At 37.7% G+C, this 19,241-nt stretch overlaps 1 protein-coding gene across 5 annotated transcripts in view; it reads left to right on the top strand.

The window, feature by feature from the left end:
• TRIM24 (tripartite motif containing 24) overlaps window positions 1-19,241 on the top strand; it is a 114,262-nt gene that overhangs the window by 59,001 nt on the left and 36,020 nt on the right. For 3 of the 5 annotated variants that reach the window (XM_089917349.1, XM_089917348.1, XM_022580177.3), the window contains exons 8-11: window positions 6,330-6,447; window positions 8,956-9,224; window positions 14,077-14,250; window positions 18,153-18,326. In XM_089917349.1, coding sequence (XP_089773475.1) covers window positions 6,330-6,447; window positions 8,956-9,224; window positions 14,077-14,250; window positions 18,153-18,326 — 735 coding nt within the window. The remainder of the gene's footprint in view (window positions 1-6,329; window positions 6,448-8,955; window positions 9,225-14,076; window positions 14,251-18,152; window positions 18,327-19,241) is intronic. The other 2 variants (XM_022580180.2, XM_022580186.3) reach the window with 2 other exon arrangements.

The raw sequence follows: 19,241 nt of genomic DNA, 5'->3' as shown, positions 1-19,241 counted from the left end.
TATCCATCCATTGTATGGGTAATGAAACCAAAGCACAGAGTTAAGTAACATGCCTAAGGCCACTCAGCTTGGACACCTGAACCCAGAGGCTGTGTTCCTTTTGTCTCTACTGCGTTGTTTACTCTGTCAGTGATATATGGTGCTGGATATTTCAACCCCATTGCTAGAGAAAAGTGGCTCTCATTTGTTCAGCTGTTTTCAGAATAGTCTAGAACCTTGCTACTGAAAATATGGTCATTGCATACTAATCAGGTGGTTCAGTAGATGTGGGGTGAGGCCAAATTCTGTGGTTCTGACGAGCTCCCAGGTGATGCTGCTGTGCTGCTCCATAGACCACCTTTAGTAGCAAAGGATCTAGAAGACATTCAGCCGTGGAAGTCACACCACATAAGCATTCTTAAAATCTCCTGCTTTACTCTTATTTTATTAAAGATTCCACAGAGATTTACACTTTGAAATCAAATTATGACATCCAAATCTGTTTTCTGTTCACCCACTCAGTTTTGTGGAAGGAATTTTCTATGACCATTTTGAAATAAGGAAATGCACTTCAGGATAAACTTCCGTAAACTAGGTTCAAATATTGAGTAACTTATTAGAAAACTGATTTATATAAGTATTCCTAATCATGAATTGTATTCAACTCTTAAGATTATTTTCTTTCATAATTATCAATGATGTGGTCAATCTTGAGTCTTTTTTTTCTTTTTCTTCCGTTTTACTGCTTCATTGGTCTAATGAAAAACAGCTTCTATACAGTACATACCTTCTCTGTTACTTATGTTTTCCTGTAAGTCAAACAAAACGGATAAAAGGAGAAAATGAGAGAATTGTCTTTTTTTCAACTAGACCCATTATGAATATTTTTATTTGTATGTGTGTAAGAAAGCATGTTATTCACACAATCAGATATTCAATCTCCTTATCAGTTTAAGAATTTGTTTCTATGATTTTGTTTGTGATTATAAGACAAAACAGTAAAAACTCGAAGATGGGATTACTTAATCTGCACAATGATCTCTTGAAATAGGAGAGAGGAAGATTGGTCTCTATATTATACACAGGAGAAAATAAACACAGTGAAGCATAAGGAACCAGTATTACCAGCTTCCTGATTTACTAAATTGTGTTTTTTAATTTTTAAAAGCCTGTGGAACCCAATCGCATCACTAGCAGCAGATAAAGCTAGTAAAATAAGTTACCTATAGTGAATGCAGAGCTAAGGCTTGTGATTACTTTTAAACATTTAGAAGGATTTTTAACCTCAGAAAATTTGAAAGTCACTATATTATGCAACTCTGTCCTTTACAGCTTCTGTGCTTCATAAATATAGCCATGTTTACTAAGGTTATTTTTTTAATGATGGCTTTTATATGCTTAAAAATTAAAAAGAAACGTCTTGCTGGCCTGAAATTTCAAGCTTAGCTTGTAATTCTTAGTTGGTTTTTTTTTGCTATAGGCATTATAATCAGTAAAAGACCAAACCCATTGGAATAGCAGGATCCTTTCAGAAGTCCAGTTTTAAATATATTTTAAAACATTTTCACAGTATTTCCTTAGGATTCTTCTGTCATCTGTTAAACATTGAGTTTATCCTTATATTATTTAGAAGGAAGGCAAGAAATACTGACAGAAGAGACCAGGAGAGTAAAACACAGTATTCTTTTTACTAGCGATAGATATTTCTATAATACTAGTGATTAGGAAGCTGTTAAGGTATAGGTAGTAAAAGGGAAATCCACAATCTTTTTTAGTCCCTTTCCCCTGTCCTCCCATATAATTAATCTTCAAAGACTTATGTTTCCTGAATATCACATCGACAATTCCTTGCTTTTAGTCCTCAGGGTTCAGAATGTCTTGGTCTTTTGCCTGGGTACTGTTAGCCTTTCTTAGAATGCTTTTTCTTTCTCCTGAGTAAATCCTCATGTTTGTAGAGACTACCAGGTTCAGTTTAGATGTGTCTTCCTTTCCTTTTGGCAGCCTTCCATGACCAAGACTGGGTTGGATTACTGTTCTCTGTGTTTACAAAGCCCTTATGCATATATCCATCATACTATTACTGATTTTTATCTACCATTATTACATTTGCATATTTTTCTGTGAATTTCATTAGACTTTTTACTTCTTAAAGGGTAAAAATTTTGTGTTACCCAGTGCTTGATATATAGGAACTCAGTGAAAGATTGATGGTAAATAAATAAGGTAGCAGATAACATCTCTTGTCAGAAGCTATAAATAAGTGTAGACAAAACCTTATGTTATATTTTACAGGATTGGAAACTCGAATACTAAATTTCTTTTTTAAGTTTATTTTAACTTCAATAGCAAGGAGACAGTATACAGTATTGCCATCTGAAAAGCTGTTTTGACATCTTCCATAGTTTTTAAAATAATTTTGTCCTTTGCTTTTTGAACAGTAGCTAAGTTTTCAGTGTGAAACCTGAGTTTAAGTTCAGATACATCTGAAGGGATCAACAGGTATATTTAATTAATCCTTATTTATCTTTTACAGTAGCCAGGGTTTATGACTCCTCATAGGAAAGTTTTTGCCATAATTCTTTTGCTTAGCATATTATGAGCATGTTTTATAATGAGAATTATTCGAAGATGCAAAAAAAATTAAGAAAGGTAGAAAAACTTAGGCAAAAGAACATTGTGTTGAGTGCTGTTTGCTAAACACTGTGCCATGTATCCTACATAGTCCCAAAATAAATACGTTTTTTTACACAGAATTTATTATAGCTATTTAAGATAATTTAGCAATCGAATGAAGCAAACTTATTTATACCTGTTATGTATCAGGTGGCATTCTGAGTACTAAGGGAACAGAAAACAAAGCAAAATCTCTGCCCTCAAGAAGTTGCATTTTTAGGGACTTCCCCGGTCGTGCAATGGTTAAGACTCTGCACTCCCAATGTAGGGGGCCTGGGTTCGATCCCTGGTCAGGGAACTAGATCCCACCTGCCTGCCACAACTAAGAGTTCCCATGCCACAACTAAGGAGCCTGCCTGCCACAACCAAGGAGTCCATGTGCCACAACTAAGGAACCCGTGAGCCACAACTAAGACCCAGCACAACGAAATAAATAAATAAATACTTTTTAAAGTTGCATTTTAATGAAGAGATACACAATAGCAAAATAAGTAAAATGTATAGACCATTGCATGGTATTGAGTGCTCTAGAGAAAAGTAAATTAAGGGAAGAGTCGAGGAGCATTGGGGTAGGATTGTGATTTTAGATATGGAATTCTATCTAAAGAGGGTGATATTTGAGCAGATTCCTGAAGAAAGTGAGGAAGCAAGCCATGCAGATACTCGGGGAGAGTATTCAGGCAGAGCACAAGTACAGACAGCAAGTGCAAAGACTGAGGTGGGAGTTATTTGTGATATGGACAGCAAGTAGGCCTAAGAGGGTGGACACAGTGAATGAGCAAGACACTAGGATGAGTAAGGTCAGAAGTACTGGAAAGCCAAATAGTATATGAGCCTTGTAGTTGATTATGAGGACTTTGGTTTTTAATCTAAGTGAGATGAGAAACCATTGGAGGGACTTGAGGAGAGGAATGACAGAATATGATTTACAGTTTAACACAATTACTCTGGCCGCTGAAAAAAAACTGTAGGTGGTTGAAGGCAAGGGAGAAATAAGGGAGACTATTTATAACCTTACTGCAATGAGGTAGCTTTTCCAGGGTAGTAACAGTAGAGTTGATAATGGGAGAATTGGTAGGATTGTCCATATCTTTTAATGATAGAGCCAACAGAATTTGCTGACAGGTGGAACGTAAGGCATGAGGAAAAGAAAGGAACCAAGGACTAAGCAGTAGGAAAAATAGTGTCGCCAATAATTGAGGTGGGGAAGATCATAGGACAAGTAGACTTGAAGAGAAGGATCAAGAGTTCCCTTCTAGGCATATTAAATTTGAGGTACCTGTTAGAGAATCAGGTAGAGATATTGAGCAAGCCGTTGGAAGTGCAAGTTCATAGAGGGGTCCAGGCTTGAGATATAAATTTAAGAGTCGGATAAACGATGAGACTGGATGAGATCACTTAAAGTATGTGGGTGCAGGAGAAAAGAGAGCAGTTGCAAGACTGAGCCCTGGGACATTCCTGGTGTGGGAGATGTGAAAGAACCAACAATGGAAACTGAGATGGTACATTGGGACGCAAACCTATTCTCAGCGGCCTTAAAATATAGCAGCTGGTGAAATAAGGGGAAAACCATGAGATCATAGTTTGTTCAAAGCCAAGAGAAGAAAATGCTTCCCTGAGGGCCAAGTGACCACCTATGTGAAAAGCTACTAAGCCTGAATGGTTTCAGGGAAGAATGGGAGGAGAGGAACGGGGGACATTATAGATGGTCTTTTGAAGAGTTTTGCCAGAAAAGAGAGCAGAAAAGTGGGAGTTTTGCCAGAAAAGAGAGCAGTTGATGGCAGGAGAAAAGGAGCCAAGAGTGCTGTTTTTAGCTGGGAAAAGTTAAACATGTTTATGTGTTAATGGGACTGATGCAGTAAAATGGAAAGCTTGATGGATACAGGAGAGGGGAGAAAATTGCTGGGCAGTGTCTTTGTGTCGGCAAGAGGGTGTTGGGCACTATTGCACCAGTGCAAGGATTGGCTTTAGCTAGAAGCGTGGCCAGTTAATCCATTGTGATAGGAGGGAACGCTAATACTGGTAGGTGGTGGAAGTTCCCTGATTGTTCCTGTTTTTTCAGTGAACAGTAATCAGGACCATCAGCTGAGATGGAGAATGGGGGAGGAGGTGCTGGAGATTTGAAAAGAGAAAGGAGGTTTGAAATAGTCATTTAGGAGAGTAGGGACATGAAGGACCAGAGGCCCGTCAACCTTAGGGCCCTACCTAAAGTAAGCAGGCTGTGTTTGAAGTTTGGTCAGTCCCTTTATCAGTCCAATTATAGTGAGTCAAAAGTTAGATTTAACCAGTGTTGTTAGTTGGTTGTTGTTTGGGGAAAAGGTTGAGGAGAGGGAAGGGAGTATGTGTAGTTTGACATGTGAGAGAAAGAGGGGTTGAGGGTATATACCAGGAAATGATTATGAGGATTAACCCTGGGATTTGAGCCGGAAGGAGAAACTGAGGGCTAGGGTAAGGGTATTGGTAAGATGAGGTCGAAGGACAGGGAAAATTTTAAGAGCAAAGGTTTATAGGACCTTTAGGGTTTGTAGGATTATTGGTATCTGGGCACTAGAAGGGAGTAAGCTGGAAAGAAAGATCATCTAGTTGGATATAAAGTCATCAAGAATTAAGACAGGAGTAATGTTGGCGTTGGTGATGGTGAGCCAGGAGCTAAACTCTTCAAGACTGAGGGAGAGGGCTTCCCTGGTGGTGCAGTGGTTGAGAGTCCGCCTGCCGATGCAGGGGACACGGGTTCGTGCCCCGGTCCGGGAAGATCCCACATGCCGCGGAGCGGCTGGGCTCGTGAGCCATGGCCCCGGAGCCTGTGCTCCACAACGGGAGAGGCCACAACAGTGAGAGGCCCCCACACAGCAAAAAAAAAAAAAAAAAAAGACTGAGGGAGAGTGACTGAGTATTCACTGAGGACTGCAGTGTGGAGGAGATGGGGGGTGTGGTGTGATGACCCGAGATTCACAGCATAGGAGCAAGGAGAGCCATCCCACTGGTAGGCCTAGTTATGAGCTGTACTTATGTTTCCTGAGCAGAGAGTAATTTGTATTTTCTGTAATTCATTAGCCGCCTAATCTCAATTCTGCATCCTTCTTTGAAAGAGTAAGTAAAATAAATAAAAGAGCAGAATTTGTGAAAATTTTTTATTTTACAAATAGTTCGTTGGTGCTTCTGTGAAGTTTAAATAATTCAAAAAACTAACTTTAAGATAGTTAAAGTTAGTTTTTTGTATTCAACGGTATAGCTAACTGAGTTGTACCTCAAAACTAATAACATGTTTTGGAAGGAAAACTGCGTTGTATGTCCACTTTTTTATAACATATATATATATATATATATATATATGATTGCTTATTTTGTGTTAGCATACATATGATACAGAAACCATTTTTTGTGTATTTATTGGGAACTTAATAAATTACTTGCCTAATAAAGGTTTTTTTGTGTTTTTTTTTTTTTTTTTTTGCGGTACGCGGGCCTCTCACTGTTGTGGCCTCTCCCATTGCGGAGCGCAGGCTCAGCGGCCATGGCTCATGGGCCCAGCCGCTCCGCAGCATATGAGATCTTCCCGGACCGGGGCACGAACCTGTGTCCCCTGCAATCGGCCGGCGGACTCTCAGCAACTGCGCTACCAGGCAAGCCCGCTAATAAAGATTTTGATGTTTAGTTGTCTCTCTGCTTTCTTCTAGATTACATACCGGTTACGGCACCTCCTTCGAGCAAGGTGTGATGCTTCCCCAGTGACCAACAATACCATCCAATTTCACTGTGATCCTAGTTTCTGGGCTCAAAATATTATCAATTTAGGTAGGCTGTTATGTACATTTTCTCAAAGTGCCATTTGTTTCTGGAACTCTTAATGATTATGAGATTATTGAAAATGTATTCCCTTCTACCCCCGAAGTGTGTTTATCATCTTGTTTTAAATACATGGAATTTTCACTAGTATTTCATTAGCATGTGTATATGCGTGACACATGCATGAATATAAACACACATGTAAATATGTGGATGATATGAAACATCCTTTATATTGACTCACAGGGTGTCTAGATTTCTGGATTTAGGAGGTTTTTTTTTCTTTCCCATAGAATCTTGCTTGTACTGTTAATTACATACTTATCAGAATGGTTGATAAAACTCTTGACTTGTGACTGCCATTAATATAGGATTTTTTGTATTTAGAATGTTTTCTGTTAAAACAGGACTTCTCATACAAATATTGGCTTACTTACTCTTGAGAGCCAGTCATCAGGCACCTAATGGTTCATTTGCTTTATCTAGCTAGGGAAGACTTCTCATTTTTTCTTTTGCCTTTTATGTAATTATTATATAATTTTTAACCTCCTAACTGAAGTGTACCATATGTACAGATAAGTGCCCAAATTTTAAGTACTAGAGCGCACTGAGTTATCACAAAGGGAGACTATCATTATGGTATCATTTGGTAACATCAAATATCCTTGCAGGCAGTACTTGCTACATTATGTGCTAGTAGAAAAAGTCTTCAGTTTTTGCCTCCTTTCTTAACTTCTCACAGGGAGACTATAGAAACAGAAATTTAAGAATTCCATATACATTCTTCATCAACCACCAGTATTCCCTTTGATGACAGTTTTTGGGCTCATTGACTTTGTTTCAAAATCTTGAAAGATGGTTGCTCTCTCAATCCCTAAGCTAGATTCTGGGTAAGAAAGGAAGAAACGGCTGGAGAGAGAGCCAGTGCTCTCAGAACACACCAGGAAAGGAAGAAATAGGCTTACACAAACCTCATTCATACATGGGAAGAATAGAAGGAATGGTAATAAGGTGACCCTTTGAAGGAAAGGTCATAAGTTGACTCCTGCAGCTCAGTCTAGAAGCACATATTGATTGATTGATTGATACATAGCAAGCAACTGGAATCATACACACTCTCACCTATGTAACTAAAAAGAAGCATCTTAATACAAAGCGTGTATATAAGTTAACTATCTCCTACCCTCCACCATACATGCAGCTATATAGAGAACCTGTCACAGTTATATATCCACACAAATAGTCATATGTAGAATTGTATGTACTTGTAAGCATATCATTTAAAACATAGACCACATGATGTAAACATAAATAAAATTAAGAATATGTGTAACTGTATACACATAAATGGATATAGTTTTAGATAAGTCTACAGCGAAAACAAAAACATCTGTTTGTGAGGAGTTTGTAAAACAATATCCTTTACTGTAGGACTTCTCAGAGCTGTCCTATACAGCTCTGTAAATTGCCATTTACAATGAGATTTACATTTTAAATCTTCTAAGGAGACAAGTTTCCCAAACTTGGTTATTTACGGCTTCTGAGAAACATGTTATAGAAGACTGCAAGGGAAAAATGTTGATTTGGATGAATATTCAGTTAGTGTCTTTGTGACTTTGGGTAAGTTGTTCAATCTCTCTGAACCTTAAATCCCTTATCTGTACAGAGGACTTTAACAATATACATAGACCTACTGTCGCAGTATCTAATACAGAGTAAGTATTTAATGAATGATAACTGTATTTTTTAGGATACAAATGTTTATTAAATCAGAAACATTTAACTGAGTCTCTGCTGTTGAAGAAATCAAGCTTTGCCTTATGCTTGGACCACACCTGTTAGAGGTACCTTTAAACTCTAACAGTATAGGTATAAGGCAGAGTATTCTCCATCAGAGAACTAACAGTGTACTCTGTGAAGGTGTAAAGAACTTGAGAGATAACTAAATCAGAAATACTGTGGTATTGTTTTTAGATCCAGTGTCAGGTTTGCTTGTTGTGTTTTGATATGCAACAGCAGTCCTCAAAGTAGGATCTGAGGCTCCTTCAGGTGATGACAGGCCTCCTGTTTCCAAGTACATATCCATGTATGGCTGGATTTTCTTCATATATTTAAACAATATATTAGATAATGCAGAAACAGGTATGAGAGTTCAGCTATTAAGCCAGACATTTAAAGAGATGTTCGAAAATGTAAAATAGCGCCACTCTTCACTACATTTTTTTGAAAATAAGTATTTTTTCATAAAAATGTGTTATTATGGGTTGTCACTTTTAAATGAATTAGTGAGGAAAAATGTTTTTAATTCTCATTTTTAGTTTCGAATATGATAAATTTTGATTGATAGAACCTACATAAACAGAAGCTCTTTGGGGTTTCTATTTTTAAGAGTATAAAGGGTTCCTGAGAGAAAAAGAAGTTCCTTGGCAATTCTGAAGATCAGTAAAAATAGCCCTACAAAATACGGTATTTCACTACCAGAAAATCTTTAGAACTTAACCTTTTCTCTTTAATTAGGTTCTTTAGTAATCGAAGATAAAGAGAGTCAACCACAAATGCCTAAGCAGAATCCTGTCATGGAACAGAATTCACAGCCACCAGGTGGTTTATCTTCAAACCAGTTATCCAAGTTTCCAACACAGATCAGCCTAGCTCAATTACGACTCCAGCATATGCAGCAACAGGTAATGGCTCAGAGGCAACAGGTGCAACGGAGGCCAGCACCTGTGGGTTTACCAAACCCTAGAATGCAGGGGCCCATCCAGCAACCTTCCATCTCTCATCAGGTAAATTTGGAAGCAGGCCTGTCCTAACTTAGATAATTATAGTACAGTTGTATTCAGCAGCTCCTAAAATAACCAAGGCATCTTTCATCCCTGACTTAAATACATGAATTTATAAAAATTTATCACATTAAGGATCCCTGATTTAACTCTAGATTTTAGCCCTTCTCAAAAAGAAATTAATGGTTTATTTAATTGGGACACCTATTCTCATCTTCTCTCTTTCATCTTCAGATTATAAGAGGATAAATGATTCCATTCCTAAATAACCAATGCATATGACTGATGGGAAAAGTTGTGTACCTGTAATTCATAATTCTTATATTAGTGCTTCAGGATGACTAATACTTTAGGTTATCTCTTCTCTGTAAGGATGCAGCGTTTAGAAAATCACATTGCATCTTAGAAACTAGGACAAAATGAAATAGAAAAGGGCAAGGGTTTGATTCGTTAGAAGTTTACCTTTTTCAAACTTTATTTCTGAGCAAATGTTCCATGAACCATTCTTATTTTAATCCATACAAATTGTCTGTTATTTTCAGTTACTTTTATTTATTAATTTATACTCCCTATTTCTCAGAAGAATTTGAACTGATTTACAGTAAATGACAAATGAAATGGCAGAGGGATTAATAAGTGTTAAGAATACTCAAAGCATGCAGAGCTAGGCTAAGGGTTCTCATCATGCTTGAGAGCAAGACTTAGCTCAACTTTTTGTCAGCCAAACAAAAAAGAAACAGGAATAATATCTATATTATTTGATTAAAAGGAACATGCCATTAGAGGAGAAATTTTTTACTAGTATTTTTCTAGCACTAAGAGGAATATATAATGTGGTTCTTTATGAAAAAGCAATTAAATGGCATAATAGCATTTTTTGGTAGCAGTTTTACAAAACATGATTTTCATAGGACTCTTATTTCAACCCTGAATAAAAGTTGTGGGCATATGTAGATACTGATTTTGTTAAATTGCTTCTGTGAAGGCCTGAGGTGTGATGTATTTGAAGTTTATGGCTGTCTAGTAATTTGATTAAGAAGGCATGTCAAATCCAGGAGAATATTAGTATGACCAGTTGATTATTCCTCTTGAACTTTGTTTTAACCTAGGTTTTAAAAGGAAGTAAATAACAAGCAATTTAAGTGGTCTTTGTTTGGTGAGTGTTCAATGGGAAAAGACATGTACGCTTTCGATATCAGGAGTGCAACTGGCAGAGTTGAGATTTTGTTAAGAAAATTGAGGAATAATTTTGTCACTACCTCTGCAGGCTGCAGGGTGACATATTGCAGGTAGACTGCAGAGCACCCAAATTGTTCTGAAGATAAATGTGAAGAGGAAAAGAGAGAGAAAATAATTACTTGTTAAGTGACTAGCACTAAGCATTTGCATGATTATCTTAAGTGTCCGAGAGATGTTACAGTGATTTTTTATTTAATATTTAACCTGAAATAAGGTAAATCCATCATTTGTATTAATTCCCTTTTCACTAAGGAGTGAAGAACTGAGGCATTTTAATATATACTCCGTGACTTGGTCACATTCTCAAACAGTTTTTTATATAAGCAGTGACAAACCAGAAGTGACCTTGATCGAGCCTTTAGCCTGCTTATCTCAGAAATTTGCTTTTGATCTTATTATTTCTCTCTAGGATTTACTGCTATATGATATATATAATGTACAATCTTTATTATGCAGCCTAATTTTCCCACTTATCAATACATTTGACCCTTGAACAATGCAGGGGTTAGAAGTGCTAACCCTCCACATAGTTGAAAATCCATGTATAACTTATAGTTGGCCCTCTCTCTCTGTGGTTCCTCTGTATCCACTGTTCTGCATCTGAGGATTCAACCAACCATGGATTGTGTGGTACTGAAGTATTCACTATTGAAAAAAATCCATGTCTAGGTGAACCCGCACAGTTCAAACCCATGTTGTGTTGTTCAAAGATCAACTGTAAAGTCATTTTCTCATCTTTTGGCCATTACCTCACACACCTCTCTTTTTGTCCCCTCTCAATGACTCCCGAACTTCCTTCCAGTACTCTCATCTCTCATTTTATCTCTTCCGTACCAAATACCCACTCCTACATTTTTCACTCATCAGTTTCCCCTCATCTGTAAACTTTTACACTGCCCTACCCACCTGCTTTCTTAGTTTTCTAACAGTTTATTTGCATATATATGTGGGAAAATATCTGTCTGTAAGCAGGGTGTATGTGTGCCTCTTTGTGGGTGTGTTCAAGTCATACTCTACATCTGTCCAATAGGAGCCAGGTCAATTTAAAGGCCTCCTTCTAAAAATCACTTATACAGTAGTTCCCTATTTCTTCCTCTGAAGATGAGCCGTGTAATCTGAATGATTAAAGAGTTGTGTGATACAGAGCTAGAATACGTAGTTATATGACTGAGTGGTACAAACTTGATAAACATTATGCATCTCTGTTTTTGAGCGGTGTACAGTATACTCTATCATACTCTAATGGACAGGGCTAAGTTTGTTAGATCTAAGTATGTTATTTTATACATAATGGTTGTCACTCCCGGGCTAGATTTACTGCTCTGGAGATAACTCTCATTCATATGTATACATTAATTTCCTAAACAGTGGGTGGATGTTAGAAGGGCATCTGCTATGCTTCATGGTTATACTGACCTAGAATAAAATGAAAACCTGTAATAATAAAAGTATTTACGGTGAAGGTGAGGATAGTGATGATTATATGTCAGTTTGCTTAAGCTCTCAATTATTTCTCTATTCTCTCCCTTTTTTCCTTCTTGCAAATTAATTGATTCCATTTAATTAAAATAGCACTGGTTTTGCTATTTCTTCTATGCTTATAACTAGCTGCTAGTCTTATTCTTTCAAGTTGCTTTTCCTGTCACAGGGTTCTTAGAAATTAACTCAATCAACTATAACAGTTTGGGAGAGGAAAGAAAAATCACCTTACATCTTACCACACTGGGATTCCTTGATGGGAGAGTCGACATCCAGTCCCACACTGATTTTTCACAGAGTACAGTACTCTGGCATCAAGTGTCATTTCTTGACTGAATCAATATATAAATCTCAGGGCAGGGGTAGGCAGAAGACTTCTATAACTACTTCTGTTCTCCCTTAAGGATCATTTTGGGTGCTTTTCCCCTTTTTAAAAAATTGTCTCTCTGATTAACTTAGAAGTTTTCCACTATGATTCCCCAGTTCTTCTGTTTGTGTTTCTATGATATAAAACCCTTCAAGTCACAAAACTTTAATAGAAGAATCAAAGAGAATTGCTATGGCTTCAGACTTACGCTTTTATAAGATGTTTTCATTTTCTCGTTTTCTGTAATATTTTTCTGTTCTTCACCCAGAAGAATAGAATTTCAAGAATTTCCCTTGATCTTGAAATAGTGTCTAAATCTACTTTTCATTGGGTCTGTAATTGCTGGTCACTCTTGAAAGTTATTGACGGTGAACCCAGTGCCAAGTAATTTGCAAGAGAGGGGAAAGAGAAATAATTTACCCAGGAAAGGAGATGAATTCCAAAAATGGGAGAAGGAAAAGAACAAAAAGAGGGCAGAGCTACACTTTATGGCTGTCTGCCTTCACAGTGTCAAAGTTTAAGATGTTGCTATTTCAGCCTTTATAAATTTCACATTTATTTTTCCCACCTTGAATGTGGGAGTTAATAGTTCCCTTTCTGAGAAGTTCTTATTCATATGCAGTTAAGATAGCCTGAAAGTAAGTATTTACTTTGCAATAAGTTGCCAGCCTTAGAGAGAATTGGGTAGTCAAGGTGAGACTGGCGTATACGGTTACCTTTTTCTAGAACACTGGTCTCAATTTCTAGGGCTAGCATTTATTGAGCAAACTAGGCTTGCCTTCCCAGCCCCTACCCTGCCCTATAATCAACCAGTGTTGTCCTTGAAGGGTGTCCTTTCAAAATCTGTTTTCTTTTAGAGAGACTCATCCTCTAAGCCGTAATTAGTACCTTAACCCCCAGCTAAACACCAAAACCTGTTTGGGTAATGAAATGGCAGACTAGTTTTGGATTAAAGCCTTAGTGCTGCCTTTAACGAGCTGTGTGACTTTTTTCAAGTTATCCCAGCTTTTTAATGTTTAGTGTCCTAATTTGTAAAATGAGGGGAGGGTAATAATGAGATAACACATGTAAAATGCCAGTCACAATGCCTGGCACATAGTTTGATCTCAATAAGATCCGATTCATTAATTTTTAAATGTTATTAATATTCATCTGTTCATTAGTTTTACTGCTTGGAGCCAGAGGACTTGAGTTCAAATCTCAGCTCCATTCCTCCTATCTTTGTTACTCTTGGACAAGTTATTTAAATTCTCTATATCTCAGTTCTCTTTTGTGTAAAACAGAGGTAATCCCTACCTTAGTGGATCATTGTGAAGATTAAATGGGTTAACACATGTAAAGCACTTAAAGTAGTACCTGACATGTAATAACTACTCAGTAAATGTTAGTAATTATTCTACCATCACATTATTTTAGGAAGATTGAAGAGGGCAATTCTTTACAGAATATAATCATCAGGGACTTAGAAGAATACCAACGACAAATTTTCCCTACTTCCCAGTGTGGCCTAGATCTAATCCTAGTTTAACCTACTTGCAGCTGGAAAATCCTCTCCCAAGGGTCTTTCCTAATAAAACTTCTTTTCTTTAAATTGCTTATACACATTCTGGAAGGCTGTCCCCTCCCCCCGTACCCTTACTGTAATTTTAATAAATGATTCATCTGTGACAGAATTGCTGTCGTTCTGTAAAAGTTATAAAATGGAGTTCTTTATACTTCGTCTTTCAGGAGATGATTGTCACTGAGTTGGTTGAATTTCTTTTTTTCTAGCAACCTCCTCCACGTTTGATAAATTTTCAGAATCACAGCCCCAAACCCAATGGACCAGTCCTTCCTCCTCATCCTCAACAGCTAAGATATCCACCAAACCAGAGTACGCCACGACAAGCAATAAAGCCCAACCCCCTGCAGATGGCTTTCCTGGCTCAACAAGCCATAAAACAGGTATATATATTTACTTCTCCACAGTTGCTTGTTCTGCTTCTCTCTACTTCCAAATCACATTGAATTTATGGATAGAGCAATGGTGATAAAGAGCAAGAGTAAGCTTTTTCCTTTTTTAAATAAATGTGGATTACAAAGTTTATTACAGACTGCCCTATAGAGAGAGACAAAGCTAAGAGAGGATCTTGATGCTTTGTAATTAACAAGAGAAATCAAGCCACTTATACAGAAGTGAAGGAGGGTGAGTCATAGGTATGAATTTTTCAATGTTAATGTGTGTAGCTTTTAGGTGAGTGCATTAAATTTCCTAGGACAGAATTATTCTAACAAATACAGATTGCATACTTAAAGAGAGACCAATAAACAAATCTTCAAAGTGTTTCAGGGAGACTTCTTGGGCACAAACTTAGTATCACACAGTTTTAATATGTAGTACATATACATCTGATAAAGTTTAATATTTAAGGTTATATATTAACTCTTAGAAGGTTTAATGTTTAAGTTATAATTTATATTTGTATTATATAAATTTATAATATATATTATATATATATTCTTAGTGTTTACAGGTAAAAATATTTTTTAGGTATTACACTTTTTTTATTTTTTTTATAAATTTTATTTATTTATTTTTGGCTGCATTGGGTCCTCGTTGCTGCGCGCGGGCTTTCTCCAGCTGTGGTGAGCGGGGGCTACTCTTCGCTGAGGTGCGTGGGCTTCTCATTGCAGTGGCTTCTCCTGTTGCGGAGCACGGGCTCTAGGCGCGTGGGCTTCGGTAGTTGTAGCTCACGGGCTCTAGAGTGCAGGCTCAGTAGTTGTGGCGCACAGGCTTTGTTGCTCCATGGCATGTGGGATCTTCCCAGACCAGGACTCAAACCCGCGTCCCCTGCATTGGCAGGCGGATTCCCAACCACTGCGCCACCAGGGAAGCCCTATTACACTGTTTTAAAAAGTTCTCCCAGTGCTTTGTCTTCTCCAAGTACTTGTGTCAAGCCTTTCCAGCTTAGGACTAGTAGATTGATTTCAGTTTAATTTTTTTGCCAAGACCAAAATAAAGAATATGATGCTATTCCCATAATTCTGTGACATTCATTTTAATCAAATGATTTGAAAGTAGTATTCTAAAAGTACATACACTAAGTGTGTGTGTGTGTATATGTTTATAATTAGTTTGGTTTCGATAAAATATTAATACTTTCTAAAATAATATTTTAATTATTTTCAATAAAATTTATACCTATCTCTGTTTCATCATTAGAGGTGAGGTGAAAAGGGACGAGACTGCAATTTGGTCTTAAATTCTGTTTATTTTCCTAATACTTTTGTGGCCTTGTACAAGTGTACTCTTTAAAGTCTCCTTTGCCCCCACTGTAGAGTGAGTACCTTGCAGAGTTTTGCTGAGACTTAGTGCTAGTGTATATAAAAGCACCTGGAGCATTCTGGGTACTCAAATATTTCCTCACCTAGTCCCTATGTATTATTTTTAATGGGTAGACATGCACTCTAAGAAGGTTTTTAAAAATGTTTCCTGGTCAAAAGTCTAAACATGAATGAATAAATGAACAAGCTAGGATAAAAGATAATGGGGAATTTGTTTTAATTGATAGAGTAGCTTAACAAATTATAGTATACTTGTACAGTGGAAATGCTTTTTGGCTATTAAGAAAAGGCAGTAAACTATATATGATCTGCGAAGTATACTACACGGCAAAAAACTTTGTCGGATTTTTTTGTGAGTTATTTTCAATTTTGTGGTTTTGTTTTTTTTTTTAAATCTCATATATATATATAGATATAGATATAGATATAGAAAAAACCTGGAAAGATACACATCAACTGTAACTGCTTATTCTGGGGAGGGAAGGAGGAAGAGAGAGAGACACAGACAGGTGGATGGATACGAGGGGTGGGTAGGTGGTAAAGATGACATTCATATTCACAGGGCTTTTTACTTAGTTTTTTCAGTGGAGCATGTAAATTAGATTTTTCAAAGTTAGAATATTTCCATCACTGTCACTCTATATTGTGTAGTCCATATATAAATGAAACTGAGTTTGGGAGTTTTTTCCCCTGCATAGTCTTAAGATACCTCTTAGTGGCTTTTTCCCCCACTATATTTTATTATAAAAATTTTCAAACATAGTAAGTTGAAAGAGTTGTATAGGGGACAGGTTGCTCTATTTGCCTTCTCACTTATTATCCATATACCCATTTATCCATCCATCTGTCAATCAAACCTTCTCATTTTTTGATAGGTTTCAAAGTAAAGTATAGATAGCAGCATGGTCCATCTCTGTATACCCTGTAGCGTTCCTTTATTAATGTGTTTATTTCAGCCTCTAACATAAATGACAAAGAGTTTCCTCAGATGTTTATTGATGCTTAAGTACCTGTTTGTATATGAGAAATGGGTGTTTAGGGAAAAAAAAACCTGAAAGCCAGGGTGTGGGGCTAACGTTTGATGGCTGAATTTCACTCTTACGTGAGGTTTGCTAGGCATGTTTATTAGGAGAGTTACTAAGGTCACTGTCCATAGGTAGTGGTCCAATTCCCAAAAGATCTTTCTGTTTCATGCCTGAAATGCAGGGCCTGGCTGCTCATTGAAGCCAGCTGGGGGAAGAAGATTATTAGCGGGCCGGAGGCAGAGTGGGCAGGAAGCTCGGCATTCAGCGTCTGTATGGTTTCTTACTCGTCATTTTCAGTGCAATGCTTCTTTTTTTCTTAATTAATTAAATTATTTATCTATTTATTTTTGGTCTTTGTTGCTGCACGCAGGCTTTCTCTAGCCGTGGCGAGTGGGGGCTACTCTTCCTTGCGGTGCGCCAGCTTCTCATTTTGGTGGCTTCTCTTGTTGCGGAGCACGGGCTCTAGGCACGTGGGCTTCAGTAGTTGTGGCACGTGGGCTCAGTAGTTGTGGCTCACGGGCTCTAGAGCGCAGGCTCAGTAGTTGTGGCGCACGGGCTTAGTTGCTCCGTGGCATGTGGGATCTTCCCAGACCAGGGCTCGAACCCGTGTCCCCTGCATCGGCAGGCAGATTGTTAACCACTGTGCCACTGGGGAAGCCCAAGTGCAATACTTCTGCCTTCAGCTGAGCCTGATGCTCGTCAGCCCAAAGACTGTTTTACCTATTCTAGAAAATTAATTTCCAGCCTTCTTTTGCAGAGGTGGAGGTGGTCCTTATTATCTTGGGGTAGCTACAGGTAAAGTAGCAAACGAACGTGAGATTTAATCCTTCTTAAACAGACTCTCAACAGATCATCCTGGTTTTAGTCCCAGTTTCACCTCTTATGCTTCAAATTCTCAGGCTCTTAGGGGTTCTACAGTATATGCTGATTTGCTTCTCTGTTTTTCCCACTGCCAGCTTAGATTTCAGCTTTATCCAAATGGCTACGACTAATTCATTTGCTTTTTGTCCATTTGCCTTCCAGCTTCCAAAATGTGATTTCTGTCTTCTCCCCTGTTTTCTTTGTCTTTATGGGTCAGTGCCTTTTTCAAAAAAAAAATTCCCTTAACTGTCATTTTACTTTCAGGTGTATCAGGTAGGGACAGAAGAAAATGTATGTTTTCAGCCCTCCATTTTTACCTTGAAGTTGCTTTGTACATGTCTATATTTCTTTTCCATATGTGTAAGCTCTCCAAGATTGGGTGCTGTGGTTTTCTTGTGAATACTAACTGTTGTCTTCTGGTAAAAATCAGTTCTTTTTATTTTTTACGTTTGGACAGGATTAATGAAAATTATATATACTTGTGTCCTCTCCCCTTTCCATTAAAATTACAGTTGAATTCAAATAGCAGACTGTGTCTTTTACTTTGTTTTGTGTCTGGAACAGGGATTAGATGGACATTTTATGTTACAGGCCTGCTGATAGACAACCTTTCTTCTTTCCTTCTTGCTACCACAGTGGCAGGTCAGCAGTGGGCAGGCCACCCCATCAGCTGCCAACAGCACGTCCTCTACTCCTTCCAGTCCCACCATTACTAGTGCAGCAGGATACGATGGAAAGGCTTTTGGGTCACCTATGATTGATTTGAGCTCACCCGTGGGAGGTCCCTATAATCTTCCTTCTCTTCCAGATGTAAGTATACATAAAATTTATTCTAAGAATCTGTTTCAAAAATTTTAAGTGAACTTGGATCTGGTAAAAGGCATGGGTTTGTTGGATTATAGGCTGTGCGTTTGTGTTTAGAAGTTGTTTTTATCCTTTAGAAATATGGTAACAGCAGGAATAATAAAAAGATTAATATTAACACTTGAACATACTACAGAATGTCTTTCAGGGCACTGGAGTTAAAGTGTTTGTAAATGAATGATTATGGTGATGGATTATGGAATCTAAGCTGGGAAGGAAGGGGTGAGGACATGGGAGGAGGTACTGGAAGGTTGAATTGCTGGAATGTGATATATTACAATAGAATAAGGTTAGAGAAGGAGTCTAACATTTAAGACACCAGAAGAGATGGAGACAAGTTTAATAATAGAAATGTACCCTGAGAAAACCATAATTCAAAGAGTCATGTATACCACAATGTTCATTGCAGCACTGTTTACAATAGCCAGGACATGGAAGCAACCTAAGTGTCCATCGACAGATGAATGGATAAAGAAGATGTGGCCCATATATACAATGGAATATTACTCAGCCATAAAAAAAAATGAAATTGAGTTATTTGTAGTGAGGTGGATGGACCTAGAGTCTGTCATACAGAGTGAAGTAAGTCAGGAAGAGAAAAACAAATACTGTATGCTAACATGTAAATGTGGAATCAAAAAAAAAAATTAGTTCTGAAGGGCAGAACCTAAGGGCAGGACAGGAATAAAGACACAGACGTAGAGAATGGACTTGAGGACACGGGGAGGGGGAAGGGTAAGCTGGGATGAAGTGAGAGAGTTGCATGGACATAGATACACTACCAAATATAAAATAGCTAGCTAGTGGGAAGCAGCCGCATAGCACAGGGAGATCAGCTTGGTACTTTGTGACCACCTAGAG

The sequence above is a fragment of the Delphinapterus leucas genome, chromosome 9 (genome assembly GCF_059928025.1).
Source record: "Delphinapterus leucas isolate spDelLeu-1000000601 "Yukka" chromosome 9, BTC_Dleu_Yukka2, whole genome shotgun sequence".
Lineage (NCBI taxonomy): Eukaryota > Metazoa > Chordata > Mammalia > Artiodactyla > Monodontidae > Delphinapterus > Delphinapterus leucas.
The sequence above is the reverse complement of the archived record's forward strand: the minus strand, read 5'-3'. Positions and strand labels throughout refer to the sequence as shown.